This window comes from Coregonus lavaretus, assembly GCF_964263955.1.
Source record: "Coregonus lavaretus genome assembly, chromosome: 4".
Lineage (NCBI taxonomy): Eukaryota > Metazoa > Chordata > Actinopteri > Salmoniformes > Salmonidae > Coregonus > Coregonus lavaretus.
In genome coordinates, this window is record NC_139991.1 from 40748758 (window position 1) to 40767355 (window position 18598).

General features: G+C 45.4%; 1 protein-coding gene across 1 annotated transcript; it reads right to left on the minus strand.

Annotated features, from left to right (window-relative positions):
• Positions 1-12084: 12084 nt before the first annotated feature.
• On the minus strand, positions 12085-18255 carry LOC311127421 (purpurin-like; the record flags this gene model as incomplete). The annotated part of the gene is made up of 4 exons (XM_084159267.1): positions 12085-12287; positions 17076-17401; positions 17740-17876; positions 18139-18255. 4 exons carry the CDS (start codon positions 18253-18255, stop codon positions 12085-12087), a joined length of 783 nt encoding a protein of 260 aa, XP_084015393.1.
• Between the last annotated feature and the right edge of the window lie 343 nt (positions 18256-18598).

Consider the following 18598-nt stretch of genomic DNA (forward strand, 5'->3'; position numbering starts at 1 on the left):
ATTTTTTTTTTGTTGGTATTCTTTCTTAAAACTGCATTGTTGGTTAAGAGCTTGTAAGTAAGCATTTCACTGTAAGGTCTACACCTTGTGATGGGTGATTTGAAGGAGTCAGGCGCAGGAGGGTTAATCACAGAATAACATAATTTATTACGGAATACAGAGTTATGCAGTAATGCTTCAAAACAGTCCAGCCTCCTCGCTGCCCGGATGTACTCCAGGTTATGGTGGTCCGTCCAGACAAGGAAAGGGTGTTTCGCCCCCTCGAGCCAGTGCCTCCACACGGTCAGGGCTCGGACAACAGCCAACAGCTCCCAATCACCAACGTCGTAGTTCTGCTCCGCCAGGCTGAGCTTCTTGGAGAAGAAGGCACAGGGGCGGAGATTGGGTGGCATGCCAGAGCGTTGAGATAGGACCACGCCTATCCCTACCTCGGACGCATCCACCTCCACTACGAACGGTAGTGATGGATCGGGGTGGGCCAGTACCGGGCTGAGGTAAACAGACCCCTCAGGTTACTGAAGGCCCTGTCAGTCTCAGCAGACCAGCGGAGCCGGGATGGCCCACCCTTCAACAGAGATGTGATGGGAGCTGCGACCTTGCCAAAGCCCCGGATAAACCTCTGATAGTAGTTGGCAAAGCCAATAAAGCGCTGCACCTCCTTTACCATGGTTGGAGTCGGCCAATTACGCACGGCTGAAATGCGATCTCCCTCCATCTCCACACCTAAGGTGGTAATGCGGTATCCGAGGAAGGAGACGGACTGTTGGAAAAACAGACACTTCTGCCTTGGCATAAAGGTCATGTTCCAACACTCGGGCCAGCACTTTGCGAACCAGGGACACATGCTCGGTGCGCGTAGCGGAATACACCAGAATGTCATCGATGTAGACCACTACACCTCGACCAAGCATGTCCCGAAACACCTCATTCACAAAGGACTGGAAGTATGAAAAATGTATGCACTCACTAACTGTAAGTTGCTCTGGAAAAGAGCGTCTGCTAAATGACTAAAATGTAATGTAAAATGTAAGACGGATGGAGCATTCATCAAACCGTAAGGCATCACCAGGTATTCGTAATGCCCCGTGGTTGTGCTGAATGCTGTCTTCCACTCGTCCCCCTCTCGGACTCGCACCAGGTTGTACGGACTCCGGAGATCTAATTTTGTGAAGAAGCGCGCCCCACGCATTGACTCGATCACAGATGGAATGAGGGGTAGAGGATAACTAAATCGTATCATCCTCTTGTTCAGTGATCGGTAATCAATGCAAGGGCGCAGACCTCCGTCTTTCTTCTTCACAAAAAAGAAACTTGAGGAGGCGGTTGAAGGGGAGGGACGTATAAACCCCTCCATAGCCTCCATTTCAACCTGTGACAGGGGATACACATGACCCCTGGGAGCCATAGCATCTACCTGGAGGTTTATCGTGCAATCCCCCGCCCGATGAGGTGGTAATTTGGTCGCCTGCGTTTTGGAAAACGTGTGCGCCAAATCGAGGTATTTGGGGGGAATGCACACGGTGGAGGTACTGTCTGTACTTTCCACCATGGTTGCACCAACGGAAACACCTATCCTGACACTCTCACGACCACCCCATGAGAACCCTCTGCGGCCATGAAAAGGTGGGGTTGTGGAGTGCTAACCAGGGGAGACCTAACACAACAGGGAAATCAGGAGACTCAATAATAATAAAAAGTGACTTGCTCTCGATGAGTCTCGTGTGTAACCATAGTGACTGGTGCTGTAACCTCCCTAACGATCCCGGACCCTAATGGTCGACTGTCAAGTGCTCTGATGGGGAGTGGAATGGATAAGGGAACCAATGTAATGCCTAGACTATGTGAAAATTACCTGTCCATAAAGTTCCCACCTACGCCTGAATCGACCAGCGCCTTACACTGGGGAACTACAATGTAATCAGGAAAGTGGATGGGTAGGGTACAGTGCGCAGCAGAGGGCTCTGAACGAGTGTGGGTGTTCGATACGTGGGGTGACGCGAGAGTGCCCTGCCTGCCGCCTCCAGACCCAAAAGAACGCTGACGACATCGTGCAGTGAAATCGCGTGCCACCAGAGTGACACTGGCACTGTCGTCCTCCGCTCTCCCGGATCACCGCTACACCCAGCTCCATCAGCTCATGATCCGGGTTGGGGGGGGTTGGAACGGGCAGGCCCCCTCCAGGATGGCCATGTCCACCAGTTAAGGGAAGGACAACATGGTGTCCCGGCAAGCTAGCTTCCTTCGGACGTCCTCCCGTAGATGGCACCGGAAGTGGTCGATGAGGGCCCGCTCGCTCCACCCGGACCCAGCTGCTAGAGTCCGGAACTCCAGGGCGAATTCCTGCGCGGTCCTTGTCCCCTGCCTCAAGTGGACCAGCCGCTCACCCGCCTCTCTACCCTCGGGCGGGTGATCAAAGACAGCCCGAAAAAGGCGAGCGAACTCCCCGTAGTTGTCCAACGTGGCTCCTCCTTCATTCCAGACCGCGTTGGCCCACTCCAGGGCTTTCCCTGAGAGGCAGGAGACGAGGGCGGACACCTTCTCCCGCTCCGATGGGGCCGGGCTGATGCTTGAATAGTATAGCTCTAGTTGGAGGAGGAATCCCTGGCAGAGAGCAGCTGTCCCGTCGAAATCCCGTGGTCGGGATATATGGATCCCTCTGGGTGCTGGGGTGTGGGTGGCTGGATCCGGTCGTCCAGCTGGTCCCGACAGATCGGGTCCTCTCCTCTCCAGGCGTTGGACGATCTGGAGAACCTGATCCATCGCTTCTCCCAAGCTGGCTAGCATCGTCAAATGCTCCCGGACCCGTGCCATGACTCCCGGCATGTGCTCCTCTCCTGCTGACTCCATGGCGGGTGTGTGATTCTGTGATGGGTGATTTGACGGAGTCAGGCGCAGGAGGGTAAATCACTGAATAACAGAATGTATTCCGGAATACAGAGTTACGCAGTAATGCGTCAAAACAGTCCAGTGCGCAAAACAGGCGCAGGGGAAAATAAGCCGGCAATACAAAATACAAGGAGCTCAACCGAGCGTCACTCTCCTCACAATAAACAATCACACACAAAGACAAGGGGCAGAGGGAACACTTATACAGGTACTGATGAGGGGATATGAACCAGGTGTGTGTAATAAACAAGACAAAAACAAATAGAATGATGAGATATGGAGCGGCAGTGGCTAGAAGGCCGGTGACGACGAACACCGAAGCCTGCCCGAACCAGGAGAGGAGGCAGCTTCGGAGGAAGTCGTGACACAGCTGTTGTATTCGCCGCATGTGACAAATAAAATTTGAAATCCATGTGTATTCAAAGTTATCTAAATTCTCCAAAGTTCTTTAAACAAATAAAAAATAGACCTTCAACTTGTAGGCATTGCAATTTAGGCTATTATTTTGGGTACTGGTGTTCAGCGGAATAATTTTAGAACTCTATTTCTGTTTTAGAGACCCTAGCTCACAGGCCTCTAAATATAGCCTCTAAATACATTTTAAACAAAATAGTTGAAGAAGCACGTGCAGTGGCTGATAGGGAAAACAGATCTGGCAATAAGAATAGCAGGCTATACATAGTCTTGACCATTTGGGACCCCTTGGCTATTTCACTCAGGACAGGTTATAGCTAAGACTTAATCAATATTTTGTTAGATATACGCTCTGCGTGATGGGGTTGCGCAACGCAAATGGCTATAACAAGTCTACATACAGAATGGAATTCACTAATTCAACAGTCAAAATGCCTAATATAAGGCCTACAGTCCGTGCTCCCAAATACTGGAAAAAGTGTGATTCATTAGGTTACATGATCACCACAATAGCCCCACGTGGCTATAAAAATCAATTATGCAATTATACAGTGCAATCAGAAAGTCTTCAGACCCCTTGACTTTTTCCACATTTTGCTATGTTACAGTCTTATTCTTAAATGGATTAAATAAATACAAATCCTCATCAATCTACATACAATACCCCATAATGACAAAGCAAAAACAGGTTTTTAGAATTTTTTTGCAAATGTATCCAAAATAAACAACAGAAATACCTTATTTACATAAGTATTTAGACCCTTTGCTATGAGAATCGAAATTGAGCTCAGGTGCATCCTGTTTCCATTGATCATCCTTGAGATTGGAGTCCACCTGTGGTAAATTCAATTGATTGGACATGATTTGGAAAGGCACACACCTGTCTATATAAGGTCCCACAGTTGACATTGCATGTCAGAGCAAAAACCAAGCCATGAGATCGAAGGAATTGTCCGTAGAGCTCCGAGACAGGATTGTGTCGAGGCAGAGATCTGGGGAAGGGTACCAAAAACATTCTACAGCATTGAAGGTCCCCAAGAACACAGTGGCCTCCATCATTCTTAAATGGAAGAAGTTTGGAACCACCAAGACTCTTCCTAGAGCTGGCCGCCCGGCCAAACTGAGTAATGGGGGGAGAAAGGCCTTGGTCAGGGAGGTGACCAAGAACCCGATTGTCACTCTGACAGAGATCCAGAGTTCCACTGAGGAGATGGGAGAACCTTCCAGAAGGACAACCATCTCTGCAGCACTCCACCAATCAGGCCGTTATGGTAGAGTGGCCAGACAGAAGCCACTCATCAGTAAAAGGCACATGACAGTCCATTTGGAGTTTGCCAAAAGGCACCTAAAGGGCTCTCAGATCATGAGAAACAATATTCTCTGGTCTGATGAAACCATGATTGAACTCTTTGGCCTGAATGCCAAGCGTCACGTCTGGAGGAAACCTGGCACCATCCCTACGGTGAAGCATGGTGGTGGCAGCATCATGCTGTGGGGATGTTTTTCAGCGCCAGGGACTGGGAAACTAGTCAGGATCAAGGCAAAGATTAACAGAGCAAAGCACAGAGATCCTTGATGAAAACCTGCTCCAGAGCGCTCAGGACCTCAAACTGGGGCGGAGGTTCGCCTTCCAACAGGACAACGACCCTAAGCACACAGCCAAGACAATGCAGGAGTGGCTTCGGGATAAGTCTCTGAATATCCTTGAATGGCCCAGCCAGAGCCCGGAGTTGAACCCGATCGAACATCTCTGGAGAGACCTAAAAATAGCTGTGCAGCGACGCTCCCCATCCGTGACAGAGCTTGAGAGGATCTGCAGAGAAGAATGTGAGAAACTCCCCAAATACAGGTGTGCCAAGCTTGTAGCGTCAGACCCAAGAATCAAATCAAATCAAATCAAATTGTATTGGTCACATGCGCCGAATACAACAGGTGCAGACATTACAGTGAAATGCTTACTTACAGCCCTTAACCAACAGTGCATTTATTATTAACAAAAAAAGTAAAAATAAAACAACAACAAAAAAAGTGTTGAGAAAAAAAAGAGCAGAAGTAAAATAAAATAACAGTAGGGAGGCTATATATACAGGGGGGTACCGTTGCAGAGTCAATGTGCGGGGGCACCGGCTAGTTGAGGTAATATGTACATGTGGGTAGAGTTAAAGTGACTATGCATAAATAATTAACAGAGTAGCAGCAGCGTAAAAAGGATGGGGTGGGGGGGCAGTGCAAATAGTCCGGGTAGCCATGATTAGCTGTTCAGGAGTCTTATGGCTTGGGAGTAGAAGCTGTTGAGAAGTCTTTTGGACCTAGACTTGGCACTCCGGTACCGCTTGCCGTGCGGTAGCAGAGAGAACAGTCTATGACTAGGGTGGCTGGAGTCTTTGACAATTTTGAGGGCCTTCCTCTGACACCGCCTGGTAAAGAGGTCCTGGATGGAAGGAAGCTTGGCCCCAGTGATGTACTGGGCCGTACGCACTACCCTCTGTAGTGCCTTGCGGTCGGAGGCCAAGCAGTTGCCATACCAGGCGGTGATGCAACCAGTCAGGATGCTCTCGATGGTGCAGCTGTAGAATTTTTTGAGGATCTGAGGACCCATGCCAAATCTTTTCAGTCTCCTGAGGGGGAATAGGCTTTGTCTTTCCCTCTTCACGACTGTCTTGGTGTGTTTGGACCATGATAGTTTGTTGGTGATGTGGACACCAAGGAACTTGAAGCTCTCAACCTGTTCCACTACAGCCCCGTCGATGAGAATGGGGGCGTGCTCAGTCCTCTTTTTTTTCCTGTAGTCCACAATCATCTCCTTTGTCTTGGTCACGTTGAGGGAGAGGTTGTTGTCCTGGCACCACACGGCCAGGTCTCTGACCTCCTCCCTATAGGCTGTCTCATCGTTGTCGGTGATCAGGCCTACCACTGTTGTGTCGTCGGCAAACTTAATGATGGTGTTGGAGTCGTGCCTGGCCATGCAGTCATGGGTGAACAGAGAGTACAGGAGGGGACTGAGCACGCACCCCTGAGGGGCCCCCGTGTTGAGGTTCAGTGTGACAGATGTGTTGTTACCTACCCTTACCACCTGGGGGCGGCCCGTCAGGAAGTCCAGGATCCAGTTGAGGGAGGGGTTTAGTCCCAGGATCCTTAGCTTAGTGATGAGCTTAGAGGGCACTATGGTGTTGAATGCTGTGCTGTAGTCAATGAATAGCATTCTCACGTAGGTGTTCCTCTTGTCCAGGTGGGAAAGGGCAGTGTGGAGTGCAATAGAGATTCCATCATCTGTGGATCTGTTTGGGCGCTATGCAAATTGGAGTGGGTCTAGGGTTTCTGGGATAATGCTGTTGATGTGAGCCATGACCAGCCTTTCAAAGCACTTCATGGCTACAGACGTCAGTGCTACGGGTCGGTAGTCATTTAGGCAGGTTATCTTAGAGTCCTTGGGCACGGGGACTATGGTGGTCTGCTTGAAACATGTTGGTATTACAGACTCAGTCAGGGACATGTTGAAAATGTCAGTGAAGACACTTGCCAGTTGGTCAGCACATGCTCGGAGTACACGTCCTGGTAATTCGTCTGGCCCTGCGGCCTTGTGAATGTTGACCTGCTTAAAAATCTTACTCACATCGGCTACGGAGAGCGTGATCACATAGTCATCCGGAACAGCTGGTGCTCTCATGCATGCTTCAGTGTTGCTTGCCTCGAAGCGAGCATAGAAGTGGTTTAGCTCGTCTGGTAGGCTTGTGTCACTGGGCAGCTCGCGGCTGTGCTTCCCTTTGTAGTCTGTAATAGTTTTCAAGCCCTGCCACATCCGACGAGCGTCAGAGCCAGTGTAGTACGATTCAATCTTTGTCCTGTATTGACTCTTTGCCTGTTTGATGGTTCGTCGGAGGGCATAGCGGGATTTCTTATAAGCGTCCGTGTTAGAGTCCCGTTCCTTGAAAGCGGCAGCTCTACCCTTTAGCTCAGTGCGGATGTTTCCTGTAATCCATGGCTTCTGGTTGGGGTATGTACGTACGGTCACTGTGGGGACGACATCATCGATGCACTTATTGATGAAGCCAGTGACTGATGTGGTGTACTCCTCAATGCTGTCTGAAGAATCCCGGAACATGTTCCAGTCTGTGCTAGCAAAACAGTCCTGTAGCTTAGCATCTGCGTCATCTGACCACTTTTTTATTAACCGAGTCACTGGTGCTTCCTGCTTTAGTTTTTGCTTATAAGCAGGAATCAGGAGGATAGAGTTATGGTCAGATTTGCCAAATGGAGGGCGAGGGAGAGCTTTGTATGCGTCTCTGTGTGTGGAGTAAAGGTGGTCTAGAGTTTTTTTTCCCTCTGGTTGCACATTTAACATGCTGGTACAAATTAGGTAGAACGGATTTAAGTTTCCCTGCATTAAAGTCCCCGGCCACTAGGAGCGCTGTATCTGGATGAGCGTTTTCCTGTTGATTTATGGCCTTGTACAACTCATTCAGTGCAATCTTAATGCCAGCATTGGTTTGTGGTGGTAAATAGACAGCTATGAAAAATATAGATAAACTCTCTTGGTAAATAGTGTGGTCTACAGCTTATCATAAGATACTCTACCTCAGGCGAGCAAAACCTCGAGACTTCCTTAGTATTTGATTTTGTGCACCAGCTGTTGTTTACAAATATACACAGAACGCCACTCCTTGTCTTACCGGAGTCAGCCGTTCTATGCTGCCGATGTAGCGTATAGCCCGCTAGCTGTATGTTATCCATGTCGTCGTTCAGCCACGACTCGGTGAATCATAAGATATTACAGTTTTTAATGTCCCGTTGGTAGGATAACCGTAATCTTAGGTCATCCAATTTATTTTCAAATGATTGAATGTTTGCTAATAGGATTGATGGAAGAGGCAGTTTACTCGCTCGCCGTCGGATCCTTACAAGGCACCCCGATCTACGTCCACGATATCTCCGTCTCTTCCTCACGCGAATGACGGGGATTTGGGCCTTGTCGGGTGTCTGTATGATATCCTTCGCGGCCGCCTCGTTGAAGAAAAAATCTTCGTCCAATACGAGGTGAGTAATCGCTGTCCTGATATCCAGAAGCTATTTTTGGTTATAAGAGACGATGGCAGAAACATTATGTACAAAATAAATTACAAATAACGCAGAAAAACACACATAATAGTACAATTGGTTAGAGGGCTGTAAAACGGCAGCCATCTTCTCCGGCGCTGTTGTATTCAGACTCGAGGCTGTAATCGCTGCCAAAGGTGCTTCAACAAAGTACTGAGTAAAGGGTCTGAATACTTATGTAAATGTGATATTTCCATTTTATTTTTAATACATTTGCTAAATTACAAAAAATACTGTTTTTGCTTTGTCATTATGGGGTATTGTGTGTCGATTGACGTGGGGGAAAAAACAATTTAATCCATTTTAGAATAAGGCTGTAACATAACAAAATGTGGAAAAAGTCAAGGGGTCTGAATTCTTTCCGATTGCACTGTAATTGTGACCTTTAGTAAGCTAGCCAGCTAGTTAATGTTAGCTCACGGTTTGGTAGTCATAATTTTTCACGTGGTGACATGCTAGCTAGCATTAGCCCACCAGGGAAGGGATATTTAGCTAACGTTAGCTAGTTAACGATAACTCACCGTTCGTGTAGTCAGACTTGCTAACTAACGTTAGGCCGGCACCATGGCAAGGATAGTTGGTTAGCTAGCATGTCACCACTTAGAAAAGTCTGACTACACAAATGGTGAGCTAATATTAACTTGCTAGCTATCTAAATATCGCCTGGTGGGATAGCTAGTTAGGCACCTTGGTTGGCTAGTTAACGTTAGCTACATTAGCTAAAGTTGGCTCGCTAGCTCACAAAGGACTTGTGGGCTCAATGTTTTCCCCATACAAAAAGCAAACTCGTCAAATATGATGATGATGATAATATTGTGTAAAACAATGAATTTTTAGATGCATTGAAATTGACTATTTCCCCTTTTCCCCATGTTTTAGACATGAGGCGTGACATGCGGAACATCAGGCTTACCCCACAAGAAGCAACGCATGATCAATGCCACCGTCAGCAAGGAGATCTGCTGGAAGTGATGTACTCACTCTCTCACTCTGGGGGTAAGACATAATGTAAACATCGCAGATATAAATTCCCACTGTGCCCATGATAAAATGCAATGTGAATTGTGTTGTACTACTGAATTAAACTATAAGGATATGTACTCAGACCAGCCTTTGTGATTGAACTTACGTTAACTACATTACTTTAGATGGCTGCTTTGACCAAAACTTGAATGTAATATAACCTATTCTAAGAGCCTATTGTTTGTATGATCTTTATTCATTGTTTGCTTGTTTTTCAACAATGTCAGGTACAGGCAGGGATGACTGGGGCCTTCAGAAAGTAAGACACAGGGGGTAAGAAATAATTTTCGCATCACAGATATAAATTCCCACTGTGCCCATGATAAAGTTAACTACATTACTTTAGTTGGCTGCTTTGAGCAAAACTTGAATGTAATATAACCTATTCTGGGAGCCTAGTGTGTGTATGAACTATGTAGAATATTTTGGGACCGTTGGCTTCCCTGAAAACGGGTACTGACAGGAGGAGCAATATGAGTCTGTCAGAGGTTGTCAAGCTGGATGGGGATGGTGATTGAGGCTTTGGTGGTCCACACAATGAAGAAGCAGGTGTCTCTTCCAGTGATGTGGAGCTGATCTTGGACCTGGTCCCAGTAAGGATGGTCTTCACGGAGGCGGTATGTTTGTCATGTTTGTGTATGGTTCTCATGAATTAAGATTTAGTGTTGAGGGACCACTTATCACATTGTCCACGGTGGGTTTGTGTTATGATAAACAATGTGTTTTCTGTCCAGATAAAGATGGTGAGAGAGCATTGAAAAAGATGGTAGGTCTCTTTTGTTTTCCAGTCCAACAGGAGTGCATTCCTCAGACCATCCTGTGCATGGACATCCTGTGCCAGTGTGATCCGGTTGTGGAGACTACAGCAGATCGAGTCTGTGGATGAACAGGTCAGTAACTCAAATATTGAATTTGTAGATGCATCGACATTTTGACTTTATGTCCCCTTTTCCTGATGTTTTAGACATGAGGCGCGACATGCGGAGCATCAGGCTCAACCCACGAGAAGCACAGCATGATCAAAGCCACCCTCAGCAAGGAGATCCGCTGGAAGTGATGTCTCTCCCATCCTTAGATGTACTCTCTCTAGTTAATCAGTCCAGATGATTTTCGTAGGGTGTGACCTTTCCAACTCTACTTACTTCTTAATTCGAGTTCAATGATAACGTTGAAGTTCCAGGCACGAGGGATGATGACCGATTCCGGGATAGCAGGTAGCCTTTTGCTTAGATGTTGCTTTGCTTTGTTGTTGGCAGTTAAGTTGAAATATTGTCAGTTAAATTTAAATATTGTCAATTAATCATTCCACTTAAAATGGCTGGTTATTTGGCTAACAAACATACTGTGCAGATATATCTACACATTCATCTGGTTAATTGATAGTGTGAGGAGGAGTGACATGATGCTGTGCTATTACATTTGTAAATGACCTGGTATAACAGCAAAATGAGCTAAAAGTAAACATCTGCTAACTACTTTAATCATTGCATTATTGCAAATAATCAGGCAGCTGCCATTTTCCATTGGGAAAGAAAAATGGCCCTGCATTTATCAAAAAAAGAAGCTCCACACAACGAAGTTGAAATAATTTAAACATCACATTTATAAATTCCCACTGTGCCCATGATAAAATGCAATGTGAATCGTGTTGTACTACTGAATGAAACGGTGAGGGGATGCACTCAGACCAGCCTTTGTGATTGAACTTGCGTTAACTACATTACTTTAGTTGGCTGCTTTGAGCAAAACTTGTATGTAATATAACCTATTCTGGGAGCTGTGTGTGCGGAATATCTTTGGACCATTGGCTTCCCTGAAAACAGGTACTACTGACAGGAGGCACGACGACAACGCTGATCCAGTGTGCAAAAACAATTTCCAATATATTTACAGATGTTCACTGTTGCAGTGCCAACTTTGGGAGCATGTGGTCCTTGGAAAAACTATTCTAGTCCAGCAATATGAGTCTGCCAGAGGTCGTCACTCTGGATGGTGATGGAGGCTTTGGTGGTTCACACAATGAAGAAGCAAGTGTCCCTTCCAGTGATGTGGAGCTGCCCTTGGACCTGGTGCCAGTAAGGATGGTCTTCATTGAGGCCTCCTGGATATAGAAATCTTTCGACTTCACTGCCTCCTCAATGATAAGGTCCCTTGCATCCTAGGGACACTTAACCTCCACCGCTGCTGTGTTACCCACCAGACCATCCGGTGAGGCACCCAGGATCCTAGACCCCGTGACCCAAAGCCCTAACTTATGCACATCCACCCCTGTAGCCATTTTGAATTCCTTGATGCCCTCTTCTTCGTTATCTGTGCCCCACTTTACTGACAACACCCCATCCAACGACTGTGATCTGAGGATCCTTTTTAGCAGCGACAGAGTAACGCACTTGGCCCTAACCACTGCTCCCTTATTGCTGCCCATCAACCTCCCTCTCCTCATGGTGTGCCAGTTGGGGTTGGTGCGCTGTCGAACTGTTGCCTGCCGTATAGCCTACTGCTGCTCCACTGACAGCGCCAGGATGCCTGCATTCCCCAGGTGCCCTTGTTTTTTAACAATGTCCGGTACAGACAGGGATGACAGGGAGGATAGCGGTTGTTCTGGCTCAGGTTCAAGGAGCCCTGGAGATGGTTCCTTAGCCACTGAAGATCCTCCTCTGTGGGCTCTCAGGACCGAGGATTGTAGTCTTCGGCCGGGTACAGGTCCTCCACTGACTGCACCTGGTTGGGCACGACTGGCTTCCTCCACTCGCATTCCACATCCGTACGGCCGATATTGTGAACCGCAAAAATAGCCAATGCAGCCGCATGGCTACACTTATGAACTCCATGGGGCGTTCGCAATATGGAAAAGAGAATCCCCTGGTCACCTATAGAGACCTGACAAGAGGAAGGATGTTAAGTGCCACATGCCTTTCAATGCATGACTTTGAACACCTTGAAATGCGTTTGTTGTAGGAAATGTGCTATATAAATAAAGTTTGATTTGATTGATGACATTACAGCTGTAGAATATTTAATAAACTGTCATTTTCACATGAGCACAAGTGCAGTTTTTTAAAACTTTTAATTGATATTTTGGGATTTTATCACTTGACATATCAATCATGTAGTGGGAAGGATCAAATAAATCAAGACTGTGTGAATGCATGTACCACCCCAAGTAAATAAACACTGTGCCTTTGAAGATTTGTCTCTGGTCATGAAACTACAATACAGGCTGGATGTCTAAACAAAGTCAATTCTGAATGTAAATAGATTTTTATATTCTCCTAAATTACAACATTCTAGAACTGAGTTATCACACATCTAAGTCTTATATCCAGGGTAATCTGGTTAATGACTATATAACTGATTAAGTGGCTCTTTCTTTGTAGAATGTTGACAGTAGTATAGAACACATTGTATTGCTAAGATGCTCAAACTTAACTTAATAGCTACACTCACCGACACAAGATAAACTTCATCCCTCATGCTGGCCCTGACCAATCCGGTAAGTTGCCCCTAACTATAGCTGCACTTCTCCACATGGCCAGACTTATAGTGGTCTTCTCCCCTTTTAGTGCTCTTATGCTCATCCTTGAGAAATGCTATAAGGTCTGAAATACACACAAGTCGACATACTGTACAAACAATTATCTAGGCTAAGTAAAACCAAATATTTTTTGATCTACTGCTCTGCTAACTAGATAACTAAGGTGTAGTCAGTGGCTAGCTAAGACAGAAAAGGGACGGAAGAAGTTCATGGATTGGACACGGGTCTCTTCGCACTGGTGAACGGAAGCTGACAGTGTTGGCTAGAGAGGATGTGCAGGAGCTTCCTGCAGGAATGTGTAGTCTTGGTGAGGTCTTCTGTTGCTAATTAGCATATCAAATTTTTGAGAGTAAATTGAGGCGACTATATTAATAAAACTCACCTTGTCCGAGGGAGAATTACAGAGGCTATCAAAATGTCACGCCAGGGTAAGCCTACACGAAAAACAGACCTTATGAAGTAGTTCTAAAATCCCAAACACAAAAATGAATGGGGAAAAAACGATTGAAACCATTACCAGGTTTTATCGCTAGGTTTTATGGGTATTATGACGTGTCCACTGTGCCAGACTATAGAGATGAATATATTGATAAAAGTCACCTTGTCCGAGAGAGGGTAAGCCAACACGAAACACAGCCCTTATTTTAAGTGTTTCTAAAATTCTCCATGGGAAAACTGTATGGTTGAAAAACAACTGGAACCATTTCCCTGTTTGACCGCTAGGTTTTATGGGTATTATGACACCTCCACTATTGGGCTCTATATTTTTTGGACTACCAAGAAATGTATTGGTGAATTATATTAATCATGCATTTAACTGCATCCATCTATTCTGCCAACAATGCCTTACTGTACAATGCCTCATGTACGTCAATGTTGAGTCAAATAGAACCTATTTTTAAAACCTCTTATAAAGTTGGTTTTGTAGCATAAACTGGGAATGTGATATTTTTGGCTGATATTAATGATTTTCTGTTTGTTTCATATCTGTAAAGTCATTAAAACGCTGTCAGTTCCACCTAGCTAATGATGATATATTTATTTTTGTGGGGTTAGAGTTCACGAGAGAGGGGACTGGACTGGTAAATGAAAAATATAAAATTCTCAGGATTACATTCTCTGTGGAGAAAATATAGCTAGCAAACAATTCCTGAATAACTAGCTTGATTAGCCTATTGCAAAACTACAACTCAGCTATTCTGTTAATACTCAAGGTCACATTGTGTGTTGACCATATTCTCATTAAACCTGGGGACTTTCCGGATAAAGGCTTTGGGGTCTCACATAGAATTACATACTGTATTAGAACTCTAACATGATCATTTAATAGGATCTCTGTGGTCGCATGGTTCAGGAGTTGAGGCTTGAGGTGTTGAGGAGTTAAGCTGGTGTGGGATAGAGACTTCCCGAACTGCCCTAGTCTGGACCTAGCTGGACCTGGACCAATGGATTCTCTGCCATTACTCACAGTTCACAGCCAAGACTACTGGAAAACAACTGAGCAGCTAAATCCACTTATATTATTAACCATGGCTCTTACAAAGAGGTTCTGTGAGGAGAAGCTTTCATCAGCAATCTGGCGTCTGTGGGACTGGTGAGTGGGACCATCTGGACCAGTTGAATACAAAACAACAACACAATAGACTCAAAACAAACTAGCTACACCGTAACAACAAAGCCACACTCATTCATAGAATATAGAGGGATATATTGAAAATGCAATTCATCTGTATATTTTATGATGAATGTATCCCATCCTATGTTATTTCATAGGCCTATATTATAATTCAAATCATTTGAAAATACAGTATTTGAATTGTGCATATTTCTTTAGTTTATTAATGCCACATTCACTCTTGTATTTTGTATGTACCAAAGCTTGTACATATTGATCTCTGCACTTTCTGGTGTGTTCTGTGTGTTCTGTGTTGATCAGGTGTGTTCTCGCCACATTGTTTGTTGTCCAGCGATTAAAGAGCTTCTACTGTCCAGCCGTGATCTGGAGTAATACAGTGTTGAGACAGACAGCCTAACCTCTTACCTCTCAACTCACACCATGGGGTGTAAATGGATCAGATCAGATCGGTGTGAAAACCCGCTTCTGAGGCATCTCCGTAGCCTCTTCTGAGACACCTTCCAATCTGGCCCTGTTTTAACCCCAGGCATATGGGTGAAATTATGGGCGGTGCACAGTATGTAGAGGATAAGACGGATGGATTCATAACATGCTTAATCACTGTGTTTGTGTGTGGGTGGATGGTGAGGTAGTATGTCTGTGAGCCGGAAATTGAGCTCATGTCATAGTAGTTGGTACTATTCTGAGTATAGGTATGGTAGTTGGCAGTAGATGAGAATATTGTATGTGTGGACACCTACAAATGTATCTCTGGGCTATGACAGAATCTAATTTCTTCAAGGTCTCGAACAGTCGTTCTGATTCCCATGTAAAATAGCCTTTAGAGTGACTACAATTTCACCCATAATATTTGTTTTGGATAGAAATGCATATTTGTTGTGGAAAAAGTAATTTTTCTCTCATGGCTAACTACCAGGAAGTTTGAAAAGACAGGCTGAGTAGGCGGGGAGCTTATATTTTTGAGCTCGCCTTGACTGACAGCACTTTGAAACACCTATGTCAAGCAACTTGGATGCAGTGAGCAGTGTTGCAGTAAAATCATCTCAAGCTAATTTGGTGATACACAAAGCAACTCAAACAACATTGAAATTCCATCAATGATGACCTTCTTAAAACAATTCCATCAATCTACACACAATACCCCATAATGACAAAGCAAATTTATTAAAAATGAAAAGCTGAAATATCACATTTACATAAGTATTCAGACCCTTTACTGAGTACTTTGTTGAAGTACCTTTGGCAGCTATTACAGGCTCGAGTCTTCTTGGGTATGACGCTACAAGCTTGACACACCTGTATTTGGGGAGTTTCTCCCATTCTTCTCTGCAGATCCTCTCAAGCTCTGTCAGGTTGGATGGGGAGCGTCGCTGCACAGCTATTTTCAGGTCTCTCCAGAGATGATCGATCCGGTTCAAGTCCGGGCTCTGGCTGGGCCACTCAAGGACATTCAGAGACTTGTCCTGAAGCCACACCTGCGTTGTCTTGGCTGTGTGTTTAGGGTCGTTGTCCTGTTGGAAGGTGAACCTTCAGCCCAGTCTGAGGTCCTGACGCTCTGGAGCAGGTTTTCGTACAAGGATCTCTCTGTACTTTGCTCTGTTCATCTTTCCTTTGATCCTGACTTGTTTCCCAGTCCCTGCCAGTGAAAAACATCCCCACAGCATTATGCTTCACCGTAGGGATGGTGCCAGGTTTCCTCCAGACGTGACGCTTGGCATTCATGCCAAAGAGTTCAATCTTGGTTTCATCAGACCAGAGAATCTTGTTTCTCATGGTCTGAGAGTCCTTTAGGTGCCTTTTGGCAAACTCCAAGCGGGCTGTCATGTGCCTTTTACTGAGGAGTGGCTTCCGTCTGGCTACTCTACCATAAAATCAATTTTAGAATAAGGCTGTAACATAAGACAATGTGGGAAAAGGTAAGGGGTCTGAATACTTTCCGAATGCACTGTAGTTCTTGATTAAACATGGATGCAACTCAGAGATTTGTTTAAAAAATATATTTATTTTCACATACACACTTGACTTGACACAACGCACCAACCCCGATTGAGCAACCCTTCCCTTGAGACAATGGTGGCGGAGGTTGACTTTTCCCTCCCGCCTCGCAACATGGTCTATTCATTTCTACAGTGCGCTGCTATGGATCTATCCATTGGCCCAGGACGCCTCTTCTCATGCCAGCATGCTTAAGGAATTTGGTGCAGGCTGCGCTGACAATTTAGCAAGCTCCTGTAGAGGAAAGAGAAGTCCAAGTCTGGTTAGGGAGCATGAATAAGTTCTCTGCCTAAGAAAACGTTTCTGTGCTGGGGCATAATGCAGATTGTTATGAATATTTTCAAACCTATTTGAACTACAACTCTTAGGTCCCTCTTAGCATTCATTTATTAATTAGGATGCTCTCCTTCATGCTCATTGATATAATCTAGACATGATATCATTTAACCTTTGTTTTCATGCTGTGTCCCTATAGACAGGTGTCCAACTCACCGGACTGCAGGACAGGCTCAAACTGGCCAGCCATGCAGATCTCCTCCTGTTTCCCACGGACAATGCGCTGGATTGCTGGGGGCAGGCCACGGGGATTACGGGAGAAGATCAGGGAGTAACCGTCTTCACAGCTTCCATCGTCCTTCAGGGTACGGCAGGCGTAGGTGATGGCATAGTTATCATAGTCGGTGTCAATCACCCAGTAGTTGTCACCTCCACTGGCCAGGTAGCTGGCCAGTCCCTGGTAGTTCATGAACATCTTGCCGGGGTTGGTGGGGTTAGGCACGGTGTACTGGGCAGCCATGTCAGCGCACACAACCCAGAACCTGTCAACACAACAACACAGACTCATATTTGCACAGAACCCAGAACATGTCAACACACTCAAACTCATATTAGCTCTCGCAACTTAAAACCAGAGGTCAAACACATATGCAAGATTATTGCGATCCATCACCTACAGTGTAAAATGTTGTCTATATTTCCTGTCCACCAAATAACATTTGATTGGTTTGTGCCACAATCTTATGGTCTATTAGACAAATAGTTTTGTCACCAATTAAATGGATATTAATCCACATTCTTCCGTACAATTATACAATCAGTTTAGCATCTGTGTATGCTTTATATGCTAGTTCTTCCAAGTTGATGCAGATCTACTCACCCAAAGAGAGTGACACGTCCCTTGGAGGAGGCGGTCATGGTGCCGTCATCATCGACGGTGTACTCAGCGGAGATGTTGTCCTGAAGGAACAGGCCCTCAGGGTCCTTCTTCTGCAGAGCGTACCACTTCCCAGAATACTGCAACAGAGAAAACCAGAGATACAGAAGATTGAGAAAAACTCACAAACAGTAGACAATGAGGATCGAAATCCAGAGCACAAAATTGATATATGGAGATTCAAGACTTAATTCAGTAGATCATTGTAGTCATCTCTTATGCATTTGCATTACATATTATCGTAGCCATGTTTATCCGATCATGTTTAAAACTGACATTGTTCTCTTGTTTTTATCTGTCTAGGGATGTGACCCCTAATGTGTGTACTGTAGCAAAGCTCACCCTCTTAGGGTCGAAGTCCGCCTTGACTGTGAAGCTGTCGACCACACAGGAGGCAGACCAGGCGTGTTCTACGCAGGCCATCAGGACCATAATGAAAGCCAGCTTTGAGGATCCCATGCTGCACAGCAGACAGAGGGAGAGAGACAATGGGGATGAACTGACCACACCAGACAAGATGCACACCAGATCGGCGAGAGAACCTCAAATCATCTGCCTCCAAGTTAGTAAACATTCAATGCATTCCCAGAGACACTGTAGTTCTTATTGGAGTAAAATAACATCAGAAATAGCTATTCTTATATTTTTTTCTGAGGTACAATGGTCTTTCTGTTACATATTCATAGGGTCGCGAGGTAGAAATGAGCTGTCGAATCCCATATTTTGCATGCACATCTATACAAAAGCACAACTCATTCTTAGCTGGCTAGTATCTTCCAAAAACAATTCATACGGTATTCAA